A 21,980-nucleotide genomic window follows, 5' to 3' on the forward strand; every position below is an offset into this window, starting at 1 on the left:
GTATGCAATCATGAGAAAAGCTACTTAAAGTGGCCACTTGCAAGTTGTTCTCCTGTCATGATCCCAATGGCAGGGGATCACAAAAGGACAAGCAGAAAAACAAAAACAAGCTCTAGGGTGATGGAACCTGAGCTGACCGCGATCCTGAACCTACACACACAACTAGCAGTAGCCGGGGAACGTGCCTACGATGATTCCTAGACGTCTCGCACCAGCCGAAGGACTAGCTTCCCCTATAAGAAGAAACACAGACCTCACTTGCCTCCAGAGAAACACCCCACAGAAATAGCAGCCCCCCACATGTAATAACGGTGAAATGAGAGGAAAGCACAAACGTAGAAATGAAAACAGAATCAGCAAAATGAGGCCCGCTAAAGCTAGATAGCAGAGGATACAAAAGTGAACTGCGCGGTCAGCGAAAAACCCTTCAAAAAACCATCCTGAAATTACTTGAACTCATGTGCCAACTCATGGAACATGAGGAGTAATTTCAGCCCACTAGAGCAACCAGCGGCAAGGAGTCACATAACAGCAAGCTGGACTAAGACAAAAAGTAAGCAAAACATAGAACAGGAAAATCAAAACTTAGCTTGTCCAGAAGATAACAGACGCAGGGAGCAAAGGCAAACAGACACGCTGATTACATTGATAGCCGGCGAGGAAATGACAAAACAGCCAGGTTAAATAGGAAACACCCATAACCTGATGGAACAGGTGGACACCAGAGACCGCAGAGAACACAAGTCACCCAGTACCATCAGTAACCACCAGAGGGAGCCCAAAAACAGAACTCACAACATTCTCCTGTTTGAATCTCCTCTGAAGAGTGGCATCATGGGCTCCTCAAAACAACTGTCTAATGATCTGAAAACAAAGATTATTCAACATAGTTGTTCAGGGGAAGGATACAAAAAGCTGTCTCAGAGATTTAACCTGTCAATTTCCATGTGAGGAACATAGTAAGGAATTGGAATAATACAGGTACAGTTCTTGTTAAGGCAGGCCAAGAAAAACAACAGAAAGGCAGAGAAGAAGAAGGCAGAAACATTACTGTGTCCAACAGTTATTAGATATATGAAACTGAAATAGCTGTTGCCAAAAAAACAATTTTTATAAAACATTAAGCTTAAGATTAATAGGGGTGCCCAAACTTTTTCATATAACTGTATATATATCTATATATATAGATATATATATATATATATACATCTATATATATATAATTGTCTAAGGGTTTTTCCGTCTGTCTGTCTGTCCTGGAAATCCCGGCACAGCATCGACGTAGAAATCCCGCGTCTCTGATTGGTCGAGGCCGCCAGGCCTCGACCAATCAGCAACGGGCACAGCGACGATGATGTCATAAAGGACGTAGACATCTCACGTTTCTGATTCAGCGACGGGCACAGTATCGACGTAGATGTCATAATGGTTGCCATGGCGACGATGATGTCATAAAGGTTGCCTCGACCAATCAGCGACGGGCACAGTGTGCCGCGAATTCTGGAATCATCATTGTCCATATACTACGGGGACATGCATATTCTAGAATACCCGATGCGTTAGAATATATATATATATATATATATATATATATATATATATACATACATACACACACACATATAGATAAAGAAGAACACAGCAGCACATGTACATGAATCTAGGCCATGTGAAAACACAGACAAATATTCAATATGAATTATACTTCTCAAAAATGTTTTACATAAAACTTACAGTTATAGATGAAATGAAGATTCTTAGTGCATAAATTGGCCAATTCATGTGTGGCCATCAACCACGGCAAGGTGATCTCTTCTGATGGGTCCTACGCTACCATACATGCCACACAGTATATATATATATATATATATATATATATATATATATATATATACATACATACATTACTTTTATATACTTTGATGACTAGAAAAAAAATCAGAACTTAGTTTTAAAAAATTTGGTTTGTGTCACCATTTTTTCAAACTTTTTTTTATTTTTATTTATTCATTTTTTTAAAAAATTACTTTAATATTTTTTAGTACAATAATTTTTACTTTTATAGCCCCTACCAGGACTGGAACTTGTGCTGTCATTAGTAAGAGAAAAATGATCAGGAAAGCTTTGCACATATGGATCCCCGTACCGATGAGAAAGGCTTTTTCGTCTGCACCAGTCTAATTCTCAGCACATCTATTAATACGCACGAAAAGAACAAAAAAAAAACAAAAACAAAAAAAAACCACTTGCGGATAATGTAACCGTTCATAATCAGCATATTATTTTCCGTACCTGGTAAAAGGCTGGCAGGGAGGACTCATCAGGATCATATCAAATGCCAAGGAGTCCAGCTCTTCCAGCGATATTCCCTGCCACAATAAAGGAATAATCTCCATGAGTAACCTGCCTTCATGTTTATCCAGAGGAGGGGCGTTTTGATCGTGGGGGTCCAAGAATTGGACTGTGAAATCAGAATGGGGCTATGGCTCCGCATGCAGACTGACTGCGCCCTTCACTCTCTGTGCCGGAGAAAGCAGGACCTCGATAAGGGGTGTACTATTATTACATGTTCCATTACCGGTCTCTTATTTACTAGCTTTAGTAGGGTATATGCTCTGTTTTTTTTTAATGATTTTATTTTATTTTTCTTCCTTGGGTTTTGCCTAATTAAAGGGGATGTCTGTTATACCAAACTCCTTTTCATCTATCCTATTAGGGAATTCGGTATTAATAGTGGGGGGTCCTAAGTCCAGGAATCATATCTATAATGGTCAGGACGGTGCCTGTAAGAAATGTGCATAGTGGACGGTGTGCCGGTCAGGATCTTGACTACAGGGAATGGGTATATTGACGGCGTGCCTGTTAGCATCTTGGCTACAAGAAATGGGTATGTGGCCAGTGTGCTGCTTAGTATCTTGACTACAGGATAAGAGTAAATGGCTGGCACGCCCATCAGGATATTGGCTACAGGAAATGGATAAGTGGCCAGGATGCCCGTTGGCAATTGGCAGGCACGCCTGTCAGGACGTTCGCTACACAGACTGGGTAAGTGGCCGGCATGCCTATTGTAACAGTGGCCACAGAGAATGGGTAAGTGGCCGGCACACCCATTGTAACAGTGGCCACAGAGAATGGGTAAGTGGCCGGCACACCCATTGTAACAGTGGCCACAGAGAATGGGTAAGTGGCCGGCACACCCATTGTAACAGTGGCCACAGAGAATGGGTAAGTGGCCGGCACACCCATTGTAACAGTGGCCACAGAGAATGGGTAAGTGGCCGGCACACCCATTGTAACAGTGGCCACAGAGAATGGGTAAGTGGCCGGCACACCCATTGTAACAGTGGCCACAGAGAATGGGTAAGTGGCCGGCACACCCATTGTAACAGTGGCTACAGAGAATGGGTAAGTGGCCGGCACACCCATTGTAACAGTGGCCACAGAGAATGGGTAAGTGGCCGGCACACCCATTGTAACAGTGGCCACAGAGAATGGGTAAGTGGCCGGCACACCCATTGTAACAGTGGCCACAGAGAATGGGTAAGTGGCCGGCACACCCATTGTAACAGTGGCCACAGAGAATGGGTAAGTGGCCGGCACACCCATTGTAACAGTGGCCACAGAGAATGGGTAAGTGGCCGGCACACCCATTGTAACAGTGGCCACAGAGAATGGGTAAGTGGCCGGCACACCCATTGTAACAGTGGCCACAGAGAATGGGTAAGTGGCCAGCACACCCATTGTATCAGTGGCCACAGAGAGTGGGTAAGTGGCCAGCACACCCATTGTATCAGTGGCCACAGAGAATGGGTAAGTGGCCAGCACACCCATTGTAACAGTGGCCACAGAGAATGGGTAAGTGGCCAGCACACCCATTGTATCAGTGGCCACAGAGAGTGGGTAAGTGGCCAGCACACCCATTGTATCAGTGGCCACAGAGAGTGGGTAAGTGGCCAGCACACCCATTGTATCAGTGGCCACAGAGAATGGGTAAGTGGCCAGCACACCCATTGTATCAGTGGCCACAGAGAATGGGTAAGTGGCCAGCACACCCATTGTAACAGTGGCCACAGAGACTGGGTAAGTGGCCAGCACACCCATTGTATCAGTGGCCACAGAGAGTGGGTAAGTGGCCAGCACACCCATTGTATCAGTGGCCACAGAGAGTGGGTAAGTGGCCAGCACACCCATTGTATCAGTGGCCACAGAGAATGGGTAAGTGGCCAGCACACCCATTGTATCAGTGGCCACAGAGAATGGGTAAGTGGCCGGCACACCCATTGTATCAGTGGCCACAGAGAGTGGGTAAGTGGCCAGCACACCCATTGTATCAGTGGCCACAGAGAATGGGTAAGTGGCCAGCACACCCATTGTATCAGTGGCCACAGAGAATGGGTAAGTGGCCAGCACACCCATTGTATCAGTGGCCACAGAGAATGGGTAAGTGGCCAGCACACCCATTGTAACAGTGGCCACAGAGACTGGGTAAGTGGCTGGCACACCCATTGTAACAGTGGCCACAGGGAAAGGGTAAGAGGCCGGCACACCCATTGTAAGAGTGGCCAGAGAATTGGTAAGTGGCCGGCATTCCCAGCGGCTACTGGGAATGTGTAAGTGGCCGACAAACCTGCTGGCTACATGCTAAGGGTAAGTGGCAGGCATGCCCATTGGCACGATGGCTACGGGGAATGGGCAATTGGCAGACGCCTGTTGCGAAGTTGGCTACAGGGAATGGGTAAGTGGCCGGCATATGCAGTGCTCACACTCGGCCTCTGGTGAAGGCTGAATTATAAACCCGCTGCGCTGCTCTGAATTATCCCTTATTATGTCCACAGTTCGCACTGTAAATAGTGAAAGCTAAGAAGCGATAATCCCGTCTGGATAAGATAATGTAATAGACGAGGTTGCAGTAACGAACCTGCTCAGACGGCGCGTTGTACAGCGGGTCACACACTCTTATGTGGCTGTAAGAGCCTTTAATCAGGGAAATAGGATTATAATTGTATCTCGTCCCCAATGATAACTTTATTGGTAGTAAAAAAAGCAATCATTGTTATCAGATTAATTACCATAAAAAGGTGGTTTGCAGACTGCTATTACCCCAATCCAGGTAGAGATCCCACTGCAGACCCTTACCTGCTCTCTACATAGACGGCAAATCGCAAGACCACCATGGTCACCTTGTGCGAACCACAAATGGCCAGCTGACGAGTCACCTGTATAGGCGGCGTATCAGCATTAAAGGGAAAGGGTCATCAGAAAATGACCAAGCTTCTATCTTAAACATATTTATGTTTAAGTGATTATTTTGAACATTTTTTTCATAAATTGTATTAAAAACGTGAAATCTTGCAGTTTTCATTGAGTCTTATAATAGACTGATACATTCTGTTCTGTAGAGAGCCTGTCCTGTAGAGAGCCTCTTCTGTAGAGAGCCTCTTCTGTAGAGAGCCTCTTCTGTAGAGAGCCTGTCCTGTAGAGAGCCTATCCTGTAGAGAGCCTCTTCAGTAGATAGTCTGTCCTGTAGAGAGCTTGTCCTGTAGAGAGCCTCTTCTGTAGAGAGCCTGTCCTGTAAAGAGCTTGTCCTGTAGAGAGCCTCTTCTGTAGAGAGCCTGTCCTGTAGAGAGCCTGTCCTGTAGAGAGCCTCTTCTGTAGAGAGCCTGTCCTGTAGAGAGCCTGTCCTGTAGAGAGCCTGTCCTGTAGAGAGCCTCTTCAGTAGATAGTCTGTCCTGTAGAGAGCTTGTCCTGTAGAGAGCCTCTTCTGTAGAGAGCCTGTCCTGTAAAGAGCTTGTCCTGTAGAGAGCCTCTTCTGTAGAGAGCCTGTCCTGTAGAGAGCCTGTCCTGTAGAGAGCCTGTCCTGTAGAGAGCCTCTTCTGTAGAGAGCCTGTCCTGTAGAGAGCCTCTTCTGTAGAGAGCCTGTCCTGTAGAGAGCCTGTCCTGTAGAGAGCCTCTTCTGTAGAGAGCCTGTCCTGTAGAGAGATTGTCCTGTAGAGAGCCTCTTCTGTAGAGAGCCTGTCCTGTAGAGAGCTTGTCCTGTAGAGAGCCTCTTCTGTAGAGAGATTGTCCTGTAGAGAGCCTCTTCTGTAGAGAGCCTGTCCTGTAGAGAGCCTGTCCTGTAGAGAGCCTCTTCTGTAGAGAGCCTGTCCTGTAGAGAGCTTGTCCTGTAGAGAGCCTCTTCAGTAGAGAGCCTATCCTGTAGAGAGCCTCTTGAGTAGAGAGCCTGTTCTGTAGTGAGCCTCTTTTGTAGAGATCCTCTTCTGTACAGCCTGTCCTGTACAGAGCCTGTCCTGTAGAGAGCACCTTCAGGAGAATCTCTTCAGTAGAGAGCCTATCCTGTAGAAAGCCTGTCCTGTAGAGAGCCTCTTCTGTAGTGAGCCTCTTTTGTAGAAAGCCTCTTCTGTAGAGAGCTTGTCCTGTAGAGAGCCTCTTCAGTAGAGAGCCTGTTCTGTAGTGAGCCTCTTTTGTAGAAAGCCTCTTCTGTAGAGAGCCTGTTCTGTAGAGAACCTGTCCTGTAGAGATCCTCTTCTGTAGAGATCCTCTTCTGTAGAGATCCTGTTCTGCAGAGATCCTGTTCTGTAGAGCCTGTCCTGTAGAGAGCCTGTCCTGTAGATAGCATCTTCAGGAGAATCTCTTCAGTAGAGAGCCTATCCTGTAGAAAGCCTGTCCTGTAGAGAGCCTGTCCTGTAGAGAACATCTTCAGGAGAATCTCTTCAGTAGAGAGCCTATCCTGCAGAAAGCCTGTCCTGTAGAGAGCCTCTTCTGTAGAGAGCCTGTTCTGTAGAGAGCCTGTCCTGTAGAGAGCCTCTTCTGTAGAGAGCCTGTTCTGTAGAGAGCCTGTCCTGTAGAGAGCTTGTCCTGTAGAGAGCCTCTTCAGTAGAGAGACTTCTGTAGTGAGCTTCTTCTGTAGAGAGCCTCTTCTGAAGAGATCCAGTTCTGTAGAGATCCTCTTCTGTAGAGATCCTCTTCTGTAGAGATCCTCTTCTGTAGAGATCCTCTTCTGCAGAGATCCTCTTCTGTAGAGATCCTCTTCTGTAGAGATCCTCTTCTGCAGAGATCCTCTTCTGCAGAGATCCTCTTCTGTAGAGCCTGTCCTGTAGAGAGCCTGTTCTGTAAAGATCTTCTGTAGAGAGCCTCTTCTGCAGAGATCCTCTTCTGTAGAGTCTGTCCTGTAGAGAGCCTGTTCTGTAGAGATCCTCTTCTATAGAGAGCCTCTTCTGCAGAGATCCTCTTCTGTAGAGCCTGTCCTGTAGAAAGCCTGTTCTGTAGAGTATGTCCTGTAGAGAACCTGTTCTGTCGAGAGCCTGTCCTGTAGAGAGCCTCTTCAGTAGAGAGCCTGTTCTGTAGAGATCCTCTTCTGTAGAGAACCTGTCCTGTAGAGAGCCTCTTCAGTAGAGATCCTCTTCTGTAGAGATCCTCTTTGCATATCATCCAATATTCACAGTTCACCTCCTGTCCCTCCCTACACAAGGATCTCAACACAGATCACAGAGCATGTCCATAACACTCTCATAGTAGTCAATGGAAGATTTCATACCGTCGGAGGAGAGACACAAGCTGCTACATCAGGCGTGGAGCCAATTCTTTCCCTGCTCCTCCACGCACCCCATGACTTACTATGCGGTTACCAATCTGGGAATATCAGCCATGAAGTACTGGCTACTAAACTCTCAATACTTACCTCCCGGAGTGGAGCCGATCCACATATGTTGGCACTTGCGATTCATGGCAGTCACATGACATTATGTGTCCCGTGACCGTTGCAGCCAATCAGTAGTGGCTGATCGGCTGCAGCCTTCACTATTTCGTCCTAAGTGGACATGAGGTCATGTGACCACCGGGAATTGCAGCCTCGAAATCACTGGAACAACACCACACCGGGAGGTAAGTATCAAGCGTTTTAGGAAAGTACCGTCCATTAGAAAATGAAACAGGCTTAGGGGGTCTTTTCTGGCAGTAAGGCGATGTTCACATGTCAAGTAGTGATCAGTTACAATAGATCCAGCAGCAATCCTTGGAAAAAAAAGTTGGATCTGCTAATCAGCCATCCGGTTTTCTTTCATTTGTAACTAATCCTTATTTTGCTTACTGAATCCAGTAACGGATCCATTTTTTGATCACTGGATCCAGTAAGCAAAAAATGGATCTGTTGCAAATGAAAGAAAAACTGATGGCTGATTAGCAGATACATTTTCCCATACACTAATGTTAAAAAAACAGATCCAGCAGAGATCAGTTATTTAAGGTAACGTTCACACTAGCGTTATGCTAGTGTGCGTCGGGTTAGCGTCGGGCGACGCAGCGGCGACGCACGCGTCATGCGCCCCTATACTTAACATGGGGGACGCATGCGTTTTTGTTAGTTGCGTTGTGCGACGCATGTGTCTTTTTTGCCGCAAGCGTCGGACCAAGAAAACGCAATAAGTTGCATTTTTCTTGCATGCGATTTTCGGCAAAAAACGACGCATGCGTCGCAAAACGCAGCGTTTTTGCGTGCGTTTTTGCGTGCGTTGTGTCGCCGACGCAGCGGCGCACAATGCTAGTGTGAACGTAGCAAAAAAGGACTAAAAAGTTTTGCCTGCACAACTTTTTTTTACCACGGATTGCTGCTAGATCCATTGTAACTGATCACCACTGGACATGTGAACACAGCCTATCACGTAGCCCTCTTCTTGCTCATCCCTCTCCATAGCTGCAGTCTATAACTATGGAGATGCAACGATCTGCAGAGGAGCTGTGTGCACAAAACGGCAGTTACATTTTAGGTAAATTTCAATTGTTGAAATATTGGCTGCAAAAGTGCACAAGACCTAAATTGTATATTCATCTTCTACCATTCATGGAGAGGTTTAGTGGACAGACCGTGCATTGTATATATTATATTGGGTACCGACAGGTCTTATATAACCTATTCTCAGCTGGATCCTCTCCTTGCATTAAGAAAGGAACAGTACAGATAACAAGGATGCAATATTGCCTGGGCTGTAGCCTTTCGGGGTCACTGTGACCTGCACTGATAATGAGTGCAGTGATATATGGACCTGCTTATCTGCGGACCTTTGCACTGTGCTTACAATCGCTGATCACATTATTGCACTGTGCCTCTCTAACACCAGACATCAGCTGATCCCGTCAGGGAAGGCCACGTATGGCCTCCGAGGAGTGGTGCAGTCATACATCATTACATGGGGATCATGGAGAATAATGGGGCCAAGCCCCAACTAGGAAGGCTATATTCCCCCATGGGGCAGAAGGAAAGGAAATTTCCAAACTGCACAATCCATTTAAAGTGATTTTTGCAATTGGATATCACTGGGATATGCCATCATTTTATCACTACGGCGGATCTGACCTCTGGGAACAAAAAGGATGCAGTGCAGGTTTACAGCTGCATCACCATTTTCGTTTTTCCTTGTACAGCAGTGCATCCGGCACCCAACAGGTCCTACTAAAAATTACTACACAATCGGCAAAATGGATCTCCAGTGTGCTGGGAAAACACAGAAAGGGACCCAGCCAGGAGCATAACTAGAACAGGAGCAGGGAAAACAAAGAAAAAGACTCAGCCAGGGGCGCAACTAGAATAGGCGCAGGGGAAACACAGAAAGGGACTCAGCCAGGGGCGCAACTAGAACAGGAGCAGGGGAAACACAGAAAGGGACCCAGCCAGGGGCGCAACTAGAATAGATGCAGGGGAAACACAGAAAGGGACCCAGACAGGTGCGAAACTAGAATAGATGCAGGGGAAACACAGAAAGGGACTCAGCCAGGGGCGCAACTAGAATAGATGCAGGGGAAACACAGAAAGGGACCCAGCCAGGGGCACAACTAGAATAGGTGCAGGGGAAACACAGAAAGGGACCCAGCCAGGGGCACAACTAGAATAGGTGCAGGGGAAACACAGAAAGGGACTCAGCCAGGGGCGCAACTAGAATAGGTGCAGGGGAAACACAGAAAGGGACCCAGCCAGGGGCGCAACTAGAATAGGTACAGGGGAAACACAGAAAGGGACTCAGCCAGGGGCGCAACTAGAATAGGTGCAGGGGAAACACAGAAAGGGACCCAGCCAGGGGCGCAACTAGAATAGGTGCAGGGGAAACACAGAAAGGGACTCAGCCAGGGGCACAACTAGAATAGGTGCAGGGGAAACACAGAAAGGGACCCAGCCAGGGGCGCAACTAGAATAGGTGCAGGGGAAACACAGAAAGGGACACAGCCAGGGGCGTAACTAGAATAGGAGCAGGGGAAACACAGAAAAGGACCCAGCCAGGGGTGCAACTAGAATAGGTGCAGGGGAAACACAGAAAGGGACCCAGCCAGGGGCGTAACTAGAATACGTGCAGGGGAAACACAGAAAGGGACCCAGCCAGGGGCGTAACTAGAATAGGTGCAGGGGAAACACAGAAAGACTCAACCAGGGTTGCAACTAGAATAGGTGCAGGGGAAACACAGAAAGACTCAGCCAGGGGCGCAACTAGAATAGGCGCAGGGAAAACACAGAAAGGGACCCAGCCAGGGGCGTAACTAGAATAGGTGCAGGGGAAACACAGAAAGACTCAACCAGGGTTGCAACTAGAATAGGTGCAGGGGAAACACAGAAAGACTCAGCCAGGGGCGCAACTAGAATAGGCGCAGGGGAAACACAGAAAGGGACTCAGCCAGGGGCACAACTAGAATAGGTGCAGGGGAAACACAGAAAGGGACCCAGCCAGGGGCGCAACTAGAATAGGTGCAGGGGAAACACAGAAAGGGACACAGCCAGGGGCGTAACTAGAATAGGAGCAGGGGAAACACAGAAAAGGACCCAGCCAGGGGTGCAACTAGAATAGGTGCAGGGGAAACACAGAAAGGGACCCAGCCAGGGGCGTAACTAGAATACGTGCAGGGGAAACACAGAAAGGGACCCAGCCAGGGGCGTAACTAGAATAGGTGCAGGGGAAACACAGAAAGACTCAACCAGGGTTGCAACTAGAATAGGTGCAGGGGAAACACAGAAAGACTCAGCCAGGGGCGCAACTAGAATAGGCGCAGGGAAAACACAGAAAGGGACCCAGCCAGGGGCATAACTAGAATAGGTGCAGGGGAAACACAGAAAGGGACACAGCCAGGGGCACAACTAGAATAGGTGCAGGGGAAACACAGAAAGGGACTCAGCCAGGGGCACAACTAGAATAGGTGCAGGGGAAACACAGAAAGGGACCCAGCCAGGGGCGCAACTAGAATAGGTGCAGGGGAAACACAGAAAGGGACCCAGCCAGGGGCATAACTAGAATAGGTGCAGGGGAAACACAGAAAGGGACCCAGCCAGGGGCACAACTAGAATAGGTGCAGGGGAAACACAGAAAGGGACTCAGCCAGGGGCACAACTAGAATAGGTGCAGGGGAAACACAGAAAGGGACCCAGCCAGGGGCGCAACTAGAATAGGTGCAGGGGAAACACAGAAAGGGACCCAGCCAGGGGCAAAACTAGAATAGGAGCAGGGGAAACACAGAAAGGGACCCAGCCAAGAGCATAACTAGAATAGGTGCAGGGGAAACACAGAAAGGGGCCCAGCCAGGGGTGCAACTAGAATAGATGCAGGGGAAACACAGAAAGGGACCCAGACAGGTGCGAAACTAGAATAGGAGCAGGGGAAACACAGAAAGACTCAGCCAGGGGTGCAACTAGAATAGGTGCAGGGGAAACACAGAAAGGGACCCAGCCAGGGGCAAAACTAGAATAGGAGCAGGGGAAACACAGAAAGGGACCCAGCCAAGAGCATAACTAGAATAGGTGCAGGGGAAACACAGAAAGGGGCCCAGCCAGGGGTGCAACTAGAATAGATGCAGGGGAAACACAGAAAGGGACCCAGACAGGTGCGAAACTAGAATAGGAGCAGGGGAAACACAGAAAGACTCAGCCAGGGGTGCAACTAGAATAGGTGCAGGGGAAACACAGAAAGGGACCCAGCCAGGGGCAAAACTAGAATAGGAGCAGGGGAAACACAGAAAGGGACCCAGCCAAGAGCATAACTAGAATAGGTGCAGGGGAAACACAGAAAGGGGCCCAGCCAGGGGTGCAACTAGAATAGGTGCAGGGGAAGCACAGAAAGGGACCCAGCCAGGGGCGTCACTAGAATAGCAGGGGAAACACAGAAAGGGACTCAGCCAGGGGCGCAACTAGAATAGATGCAGGGGAAACACAGAAAGGAACCCAGACAGGTGCGAAACTAGAATAGGAGCAGGGGAAACACAGAAAGGGACCCAGCCAGGGGCATAACTAGAATACAAGCAGAAGAAACACAGAAAGGGACCCAGCCAGGGGCGCAACTAGAATAGACGCAGGGGAAACACAAAAAGAGACCCAGCCAGGGGCGCAACTAGAATAGGTGCAGAGGAAACACAGAAAGGGACCCAGCCAGGGGTATAACTAGAATAGGAGCAGGGGAAACACAGAAAGGGACCCAGCCAGAGGCGCAACTAGAATAGATGCAGGGGAAACACAGAAAAGGACCCAGCCAGGGGCGCAACTAGAATAGGAGCAGGGGAAACACAGAAAGGGACTCAGCCAGGGGTGCAACTAGAATAGGTGCAGGGGAAACACAGAAAGGGACCAAGCCAGGGGCGTAACTAGAATAGGTACAGAGGAAACACAGAAAGGGACCCAGCCAGGGGCATAACTAGAATAGGTACAGAGGAAACACAGAAAGGGACCCAGCCAGGGGCATAACTAGAATAGGTACAGAGGAAACACAGAAAGGGACCCAGCCAGGGGCGCAACTAGAATAGGAGCAGGGGAAACACAGAAAGGGACTCAGCCAGGGGTGCAACTAGAATAGGTGCAGGGGAAACACAGAAAGGGACCAAGCCAGGGGCGTAACTAGAATAGGTGCAGAGGAAACACAGAAAGGGACCCAGCCAGTGGCTTAACTAGAATAGGTGAATGGGCTGCAGCCGCACCCAAATCCTGTATTTTAAGGTCACGCACAAAGACTTATTAAAGACCTGTGAATATTTTGGGCCCTGTTGGAGCTTTTGCATTGGTGCCCAAGAACTTAGGGTTACGCCACTGGACCAAGTGTTCTCTTCTTAGTTTCAGTCGCAGTACCAGAGGTCAGATTGATCACAGAGAGATGGGATGTCCCAGTGATGATTCTGGTACGAGAACGCTATGGCTGGTCCATACTTGGAGCAACATTCATGAAATAGGGACATCACAGCAGAACTACATTTGTCTGATGAGGCCAGTCAATGTGCGGGGCCAGTCAATGTGCGCTGTACATGGTTACTGAAGGTCAGCGGACTATTAACATTTACCATTTCAGGTTTAAAGAGAAGAATGACCAGTTCCCAAATATTCTGTATCTCCATGTATCTCCCCTGCTTAGGAGAGAGTGGTCTCCATGACACACGTGTCCGTTGGTATCACTATATAACGAGCCATGTGAAATAAATGGGGGACAACCCCAACGAAGGCATAATTCAGACTATTATTCCACAAAATATGCCAAAAAGGTCTAATACATGGAGGGCCCACACCTTGTCAAGTGCCACCGGTAAAGTAGAGTTGCTCTCGCGTGTGCGGTTCTCTCCATTCATTTTTATGGGAGTCCTGAAAATTGCCAAGCATGCGTGCTCATATTCGGGACCCCCATAGAAGTGAATAGTGGCCACCTTGCCTTTCCTGGTGGTGCAAGGCAGGCGCCCGGTCTCGAGACAGATGTGGGTTTGACATCTCAGATCTGCATCTATAAGACCTGAAGGTTGAGGCTACTTGGCGATTTTGACCGTACAAGCCATCGTGCGACGATGGCGCTATACAAGTGAATATAAATGGCGCCACGTCAGGACGAGTTGGTTGGTTGCACATACGCGAGCATGCTCATAAATTCACACGTACCTCTATGGACTTGGGCCATAATGGGGTGTTAGGAAAGTTGTGCTTGTACACTTGATTGGCGGTGGTGTTCACGTCCACGGCTGCCACCACCTCAGCAGATACTCCGCTTTCTGGAACAGTCACGGACAAAGTCATTAGTAATTGCCTTTCATTTGCCCTTTGTTTTTGTTTTTAAAGTATTAGGGAATTGGACAAAGGTGTCATCTAAAAACAAAGAGGTCCGAGAGCAGTCCCACCTCTCTCCCCACAGCACCGGTCACGTGTATGTTGTTCTTGCTACATTAATAGGTCCCCCCATCAGGAAATTGGGGTCTAGCTTGTGATTTTACCATGAATACTCTTTTATAACATTAGAAAATAAAATTAGTTACCGGTTATAATTCCCATTCTCATACATTCTTGTGTTTTGCTCACAAATGACCTGAATACTAAAGTTCTGCCTTTTTAATGTGCATTTTTGGTAGCAGGGTAACCGGTCCTCATGGTAAGTAGTCATGCGATGTGGCCACCTGCACAGGTGAGGGAGCGCTGACATCTAGTGTGCCAGCTCTCCATGCTCCTGCACCTACAGGACTCTGCTATGTGGCCAGCCTAACATGACATGCAAACAGGTGTCAGCATAACAGACTTCATTATGGGGGAACAACAAGCTGCATTACGGGGGCACCATAGCAAGCTTCAGTAAAGGGGCACCACAGCAAGCTTCATTATGGGGGCTCTATAGCAAGCGTCATTACGGGGGCACCACAGCAAGCTTCATTATGGGGCACTATAGCAAGCTTCATTATGGGGGAACAACAAGCTGCATTAGGGGGCACCATAGCAAGCTTCATTATGGGGGAACAACAAGCTGCATTAGGGGGCACCATAGCAAGCTTCAGTAAAGGGGCACCACAGCAAGCTTCATTATGGGGGCTCTATAGCAAGCGTCATTACGGGGGCACCATAGCAAGCTTCATTATGGGGGCTCTATAGCAAGCGTCATTATGGGGGCACCACAGCAAGCTTCATTATGGGGCACTATAGCAAGCTTCATTATGGGGGAACAACAAGCTGCATTAGGGGGCACCATAGCAAGCTTCAGTAAAGGGGCACCACAGCAAGCTTCATTATGGGGGCACCACAGCAAGCGTCATTATGGGGGCACTATAGCAAGCGTCATTATGGGGGCACCATAGCGAGCTTCATTATGGGGGCACCATAGCGAGCTTCATTATGGGGGCACCATAGCGAGCTTCATTATGGGGGCGCTATAGCAAGCGTCATTATGGGGGCACCATAGCAAGCTTCATTATTGGGGCACCATGGCAAGCTTCATTTCGAGGGCACCACAGCGAGCTTCATTATGGGGGCACCATAGCGAGCTTCATTATGGGGGCACCATAGCGAGCTTCATTATTGGGGCACCATGGCAAGCTGCATTTCGAGGGCACCACAGCGAGCTTCATTATGGGGGCACCATAGCAAGCTTCATTATGGGGGCACCATAGCGAGCTTCATTATGGGGGCACTATAGCAAGGTTCATTATGGGAGCACTATAGCGAGCTTCATTATGGGGGCACCATAGCGAGCTTCATTATGGGGGCACCATGGCAAGCTTCATTATGGGGGCACTATAGCAAGGTTCATTATGGGAGCACTATAGCGAGCTTCATTATGGGGGCACCATAGCGAGCTTCATTATGGGGGCACCATGGCAAGCTTCATTTCGAGGGCACCACAGCGAGCTTCATTATGGGGGCACCATAGCGAGCTTCATTATGGGGGCACCATAGCGAGCTTCATTATTGGGGCACCATGGCAAGCTGCATTTCGAGGGCACCACAGCGAGCTTCATTACGGGGCACCATAGCAAGCTTCATTGTGGGGGCACTATAGCGAGCTTCATTAGTGGGGCACCATGGCAAGATTCATTTTGAGGGCACCACAGTAAGTTTCATTATGGGGGCACCATAGCGAGCTTCATTATGGGGGTGCCATAGCAAGCTTCATTATTGGGGCACCATGGCAAGATTCATTACGGGGGGCATCATACAATCCTCATTATGGGGGCACCATAGCAAGCTTCAGTAAAGGTGGCACCATATCAAACTTCATTATTAGACAGAATATTATATAGGGCCAGTGTCTAATAGGGGCACAGTTACCAGAGAGGGTCGGGATATCCACAATTACACCATGAAGAGGCATCCAAGGCAGAGAAAAACGTGTCATGATGGTCCGGGCCAGATGGAGAGCAGAGGCCATCAGTATGTACGGTAAGTGCCAGGGGCCCTGCAGACCCCATAACCATGCACATAGAGGGCATACTACTGCACTGGGTGTCACTTGGGTTTAGGACACGTTACATGCTGTATACTTTCTTGTGGTTTCATTGAACATCAGTGTCCCAAAATAGCAGATGCCCCCACTATTAACCGCTGAAAGGCTCGCATACCAGTGTCAGTGAGACACAGAGTCTAATCTTCGTGCCCGCACTCCCACAATGGAGGCACTGAGGCACCGCACTCCCCATGACCTCAGCAATTAGGGAAAAGTCAGCCTCTGCAGCTATGTGGGAGGACGCTGCATCGCTGGGCCATCACATACCAGTTAGCTTAATATTGAAGTTGGGGGCTGGAGTGTAGAGGGCTCGGGCAGGTGGGAGGAGGAGAAATGAACATTTCTAACAATATGGTTTTTCTTACACAGAGAAGTCCTACAATGGTGGGAGCCAGAAAAGTGTCCCGATCCTCATTATTACGGAGGTAGAAGAATTGGGACGTTGGCGCATATCCACGTATATTACTGATGGATTGCACAAACTACACACCTCCACCTTGATATTAAAGGGGCATTCTGGTCCATCATCCACAAGAAAGGGGACACCGTCTAGACCCCCACCGACCACCAGAACGGGGCACTCTTGTACTCCATCTGAATGGAGCGGCAATGCACAAGCTCCACGGCCGCCCCACTTCTTCCATACAGTACTATGTTTTCTCCGGCAGTCCCATAGACAATGAAAGGAGCGGCCGTCGAGAATGCACAGCCATTAGTCCATTCTGGCAGGGGTCTTCACAGTCTGACCCCTATTCCTTTGAATGGGTATTCCAATATTAGGCATCCACGGCTAAAAGGGGAATATACCTTTTTCCTGTGATTATGTCGCTATTTATCATGAGCTCTCACGTCTCTGATTTAAAAGGAATGTCAGAAGGTTTTTGCTATGTATACTGAGAGCAGCATGATGTAGGGGCAGAGAGCCTGATTCCAGCAATTTGTCACTTATTAGGTTGTGTGTTGCTTTTTCAATAAAATCAATGTTTTATCAGCAGGAGGTTATCACTCCAGGACAAGCGGCCTTGTGCCCCCTAGTCCTACCCTTACACTGATGCACAGCGTACACAGAAAGCAGCCAATCAGTGGTGTGGGCGGGGTTATACAGAGCTCAGCATTCAGAGCTCTGCAGGAGAAAAAAAAAACTGTACAGGCACTACTCCTACACCCAGTAAACAAAGTCATACATCGATGGAATAAAAAATGAGAGGGTCGCGGATGGAGCGGGCGACAGCCATCTTTATGGGATATATCAGCGGTTTATCTCCAGGAGAACAAAAGGATTGGCCGTCTGAAATGTGACCGATTCTTAAAGGGGAAGAGCATGGAAAACTGAAGATCCCGACCAGCTTCAGAGCAGAGTGTGCAAGCTCTAGCGCAAAGAGCTTGTAAGTGCACGCTTCTTGCCTAGGAGACCAACCACCGCTGATAAGACTACAGAGGTGGCCACTAACTAAAGCAATAAGCTGTAAACTTACAACATTAAGAATCCCTTTGTTCTTGAGAACTTGGAACATTGTTAGTAAGAGTTTGTAAAGTTACTTGTATTCACAATCACTTGAGACAACCCCTTTAAGAGGATTTCATACCTGGTAAGAGTTTGACCATATTTTTGCCTTCTTCATTATCCCAAAACTTCCAACATTTCCAGCCTTCGCCGAATTATTATCGAGCCCGAGAGAAATCTGAGATCCGGTCACTGACCCGCTGGTCGGTTTTGTTCCTTCCCGGACGTTGTCCATGTGTGGTCTTAGAAAGTTCCCATTACCCAGTGGAAAACCTCCTTCTATGCACCTGAACTAATGGACGAGACCCCCACACTGGTGACTCCTAATTAGGAAGGCTACCAGGGAACTCTGCCTGTTGTCAGGGTGTTACATAGCGGGGTGTACAAATATTTAGGGAAAGCAGAGTTCTCAGTATTCCTGAGCTTTTTTCATCATCACTTAATGTCGTGAAGCCAAAAAAAACAAAGGGACAATCTGGAGCCGCGGAGGCCCCTTCTTTCCAGAGTAATCCGATTAGTCATTGGCGCCTATAGAAGTTCTGCACTATGGATAAGGCTGTGGGATAGACAGAGATGATCAGAAACAGTAACGGCGCAGTCAAACTCTTACCATCTTGTAATTGCACAAAAGTGTGGTGACTTTTTATGTTTTTACACCAGTGCCTCCAAATATATATATATATATATATACACACACACACACATACACCGCACAAGACCACTACAAACCATATGCAATATATACACTGCTCAAAAAAATAAAGGGAACACTTAAACAACAGAATATAACTCCAAGTAAATCAAACTTCTGTGAAATCAAACTGTCCACTTAGGAAGCAACACTGATTGACAATCAATTTCACATGCTGTTGTGCAAATGGAATAGACAACAGATGGAAATTATTGACAATTATCAAGACACCCTCAATAAAGGCGTGGTTCTGCAGGTGGGGACCACAGACCACATCTCAGTACCAATGCTTTCTGGCTGATGGTTTTGTCACTTTTGAATGTTGGTTGTGCTTTCACACTCGTGGTAGCATGAGACGGACTCTACAACCCACACAAGTGGCTCAGGTAGTGCAGCTCATCCAGGATGGCACATCAATGCGAGTTGTGGCAAAGTTTGCTGTCTCTGTCAGCGTAGAGTCCAGAGGCTGGAGGCGCTACCAGGAGACAGACCAGTACACCAGGAGACGTGGAGGGGGTCGTATGAAGGCAACAACCCAGCAGCAGGACCGCTACCTCCGCCTTTGTGCAAGGAGGAACAGGAGGAGCACTGCCAGAGCCCTGTAAAATGACCTCCAGCAGGCCACAAATGTGCATGTGTCTGCACAAACGGTTAGAAACCGACTCCATGAGGATGGTCTGAGTGCCCGACGTCCACAGATGGGGGTTGTGCTCACAGCCCAACACCGTGCGGGACGCTTGGCATTTGCCACAGAACACCAGGATTGGCAAATTCACCACTGGCACCCTGTGCTCTTCACAGATGAAAGCAGGTTCACACTGAGCACATGTGACAGACGTGACAGGTTCTGGAGAAGCCATGGAGAGCAATCTGCTGCCTGCAACATCCTTCAGCATGACCGGTTTGGCAGTGGGTCAGTAATGGTGTGGGGTGGCATTTCTTTGGAGGTCCGCACAGCTCTCCATGTGCTCGCCAGAGGTAGCCTGACTGCCATTAGGTACCGAGATGAGATACTCAGACCCCTTGTGAGACCATGTGCTGTTGCGGTTGGCCCTGGGTTCCTCCTAATGCAGGACAATGCCAGACCTCATGTGGCTGGAGTGTGTCAGCAGTTCCTGCAAGATGAAGGCATTGAAGCTATGGACTGGCCCGCCCGTTCCCCAGACCTGAATCTGATTGAACACATCTGGGAAATCTTGTCTCGCTCCATCCACCAACGTCACGTTGCACCAGGGATTGACAAGGAGTTGGGGATGCTTTGGTCCAGGTCTGGGAGGAGATCCCTCAGGAGACCATCGTCCGCCTCATCAGGAGCATGCCCAGGCATTGTAGGGAGGTCATACAGGCACGTGGAGGCCACACACACTACTGAGCATCATTTCCTTGTCTTGAGGCATTTCCACTGAAGTTGGATCAGCCTGTAACTTCATTTTCCACTCTGATTTTGAGCATCATTCCAACTCCAGACCTCCGTGGGATATAAGTGGTGATTTACATTGATCCTTTTTAGGTTTTATTGTTCTCAACACATTTCGCTGTAATGAATAAAGATTTCCAACTGGAATATTTAATTCAGAGATATCTAGGATGTGGTATTTTAGTGTTCCCTTTATTTTTTTGAGCAGTGTATATTGTAGTGTATCCAGGTAGTACTGGGTTAAAAACGAACACTGGAGATCTTGATTAGTTGCTTGAACTAACAACCACTTGGGGTGAGAGGTCAGTCTTCTGGGTGTTGAGCATAATCGAATGTGTTGAAGCTGGTGAGTGACCAGACAAAATGTGAGCTGGAGCTGGAAGACAACCCAAAGTCTCTCTCTGAATGGAGACTGCATGGGTCAGCTAGGAAAGCTCAGCAGTGTGTGTGTTGGAGCTGCAGCCTGTTCAGTGTGAACAGTGGTTGAAGTTGAACACTTCTGTTTGGCGCTGGACTACTACTAAAAGGTTTGTCAAAACCAAATTGTTGGGGTGCTTAGGACCCATCCTAAAGTGTGGGGGAAACCTCTCTCTGGCTCAGAGGAACAATCAGCTAATCACACAATGGTCTTTTTCAATATAGAATGAGACAGCAAGGTTGAGAGAAGCCTGATTAAAGGGTTATCCCCCCAAAAAAATCAAGGTATCCTCTTTTTATAGGATCGGTGAGAAATTGCTGATCGCTGGAAGTCAGACAGCTAGGGACCCTTTCAAGCTTTCGCAGCTTGAGAACGGGGCTCTGTAGTGGGTCCTACATGGAACTGCACATGCTCAGCCCCAGTTTTTTCTGACAATAAATGGAAGGGAGGCCGAGCATGTGCACCTCCGCTTCACTCAGGACGGGGGTGCAAGGTTCAGTTCTTGGGGTGTAAAAGCCTAGATCTCGAGATCTCTCCAGGTCCGACTGCTGAGATGGGATCCTATGGACAGGGGATAGCTTGGTTTTTTTGGGAAATACTGCAGTCATTTGTCTTGTGCTTCAAAGACAAAAACTGGGGTCAACAGACATAAGAGTGACCCACAGCCATCTATGTCGATCATAATGTATTTCCCAGGTGTAGCCAGGAAAATGCACTGGACAGCTGTGCCGAGAATGTGCCCCGCACAGGAGGAGAAGCATCCGTGTGACCTCGTGTAGTAAGGGGTTAAGTCACAGAATGCAGCTATTAGTGAAGTATGGCAGTATAGGAACACAATTTACCATTACAATGCCCCCCTACTGTCCGGAGGTAAACAGGTAAAGGTTATGAAGCATGGTCTCTCTGCTCCAGGAGCTCAGATGTCTCAGAGCTAACTGAGAATCTGCCAGCGAGCTCTTCTGCCGGTCTGGCAGAGAGTTTCTAACCCTTATCTGTCTTTTTCTGAGCTCCTCTCAGCTGATACATGACCACAGAACACATTAATGTTGAATGAGCCGAGAAACAAAACACATGAAAGAGCTGAAAAGTGCAAAATCTGTAGTAAAACCTAATAGCAAAAATGTTTGGCTTTTTTTTTTAGCTCCAAATATGTAAAAGAAAAATTCTCCCCATAGGTGGACAACTCCTTAAGGGCAACATATGGAGTTAAAAGGGATCTCCCATTCTACATTTACACACATAGAAAACAATAACAGGTCCAGGTCCCATCTCTGGGACTTCAATCTCCTGCACTGCACAGACTGAGGTACAGGGGGCGACAGAGAGACCGGAACTCAGCCTGGATCTACTGCAGTTAGGAATTCAGTGTAAAATGGGAATATATACCGCTATATACAGGTCCAGGATCAGTATATATCGCTATACACAGGTCCAGTATCACTACATACCGCTATATACAGGTCCAGGATCAGTATATATCGCTATACACAGGTCCAGTATCACTATATACCACTATATACAGGTCCAGGATCAGTATATATCGCTATACACAGGTCCAGTATCACTACATACCGCTATATACAGGTCCAGGATCAGTATATATCGCTATACACAGGTCCAGTATCACTACATACCGCTATATACAGGTCCAGGATCAGTATATATCGCTATACACAGGTCCAGTATCACTATATACCACTATATACAGGTCCAGGATCAGTATATATCGCTATACACAGGTCCAGTATCAC

The 21,980-nt window shown here is 47.9% G+C and overlaps 1 protein-coding gene across 12 annotated transcripts in view; it reads right to left on the reverse strand.

The window, feature by feature from the left end:
• TRDMT1 (tRNA aspartic acid methyltransferase 1) overlaps window positions 1-21,980 on the reverse strand; it is a 51,361-nt gene that overhangs the window by 15,161 nt on the left and 14,220 nt on the right. For 11 of the 12 annotated variants that reach the window (XM_069729502.1, XM_069729496.1, XM_069729498.1 and 8 more), the window contains exons 2-3: window positions 13,877-13,986; window positions 2,293-2,369 (exon numbers count right to left, since the gene is read on the reverse strand). In XM_069729502.1, the coding sequence (XP_069585603.1) occupies window positions 2,293-2,369; window positions 13,877-13,986 (187 nt within the window). Of the gene's footprint in view, window positions 1-2,292; window positions 2,370-13,876; window positions 13,987-17,785; window positions 17,806-21,980 lie in introns of those variants that run through there. The other variant, XM_069729500.1, reaches the window with a different exon arrangement.

The sequence above is a fragment of the Ranitomeya imitator genome, chromosome 6, assembly GCF_032444005.1.
Source record: "Ranitomeya imitator isolate aRanImi1 chromosome 6, aRanImi1.pri, whole genome shotgun sequence".
Lineage (NCBI taxonomy): Eukaryota > Metazoa > Chordata > Amphibia > Anura > Dendrobatidae > Ranitomeya > Ranitomeya imitator.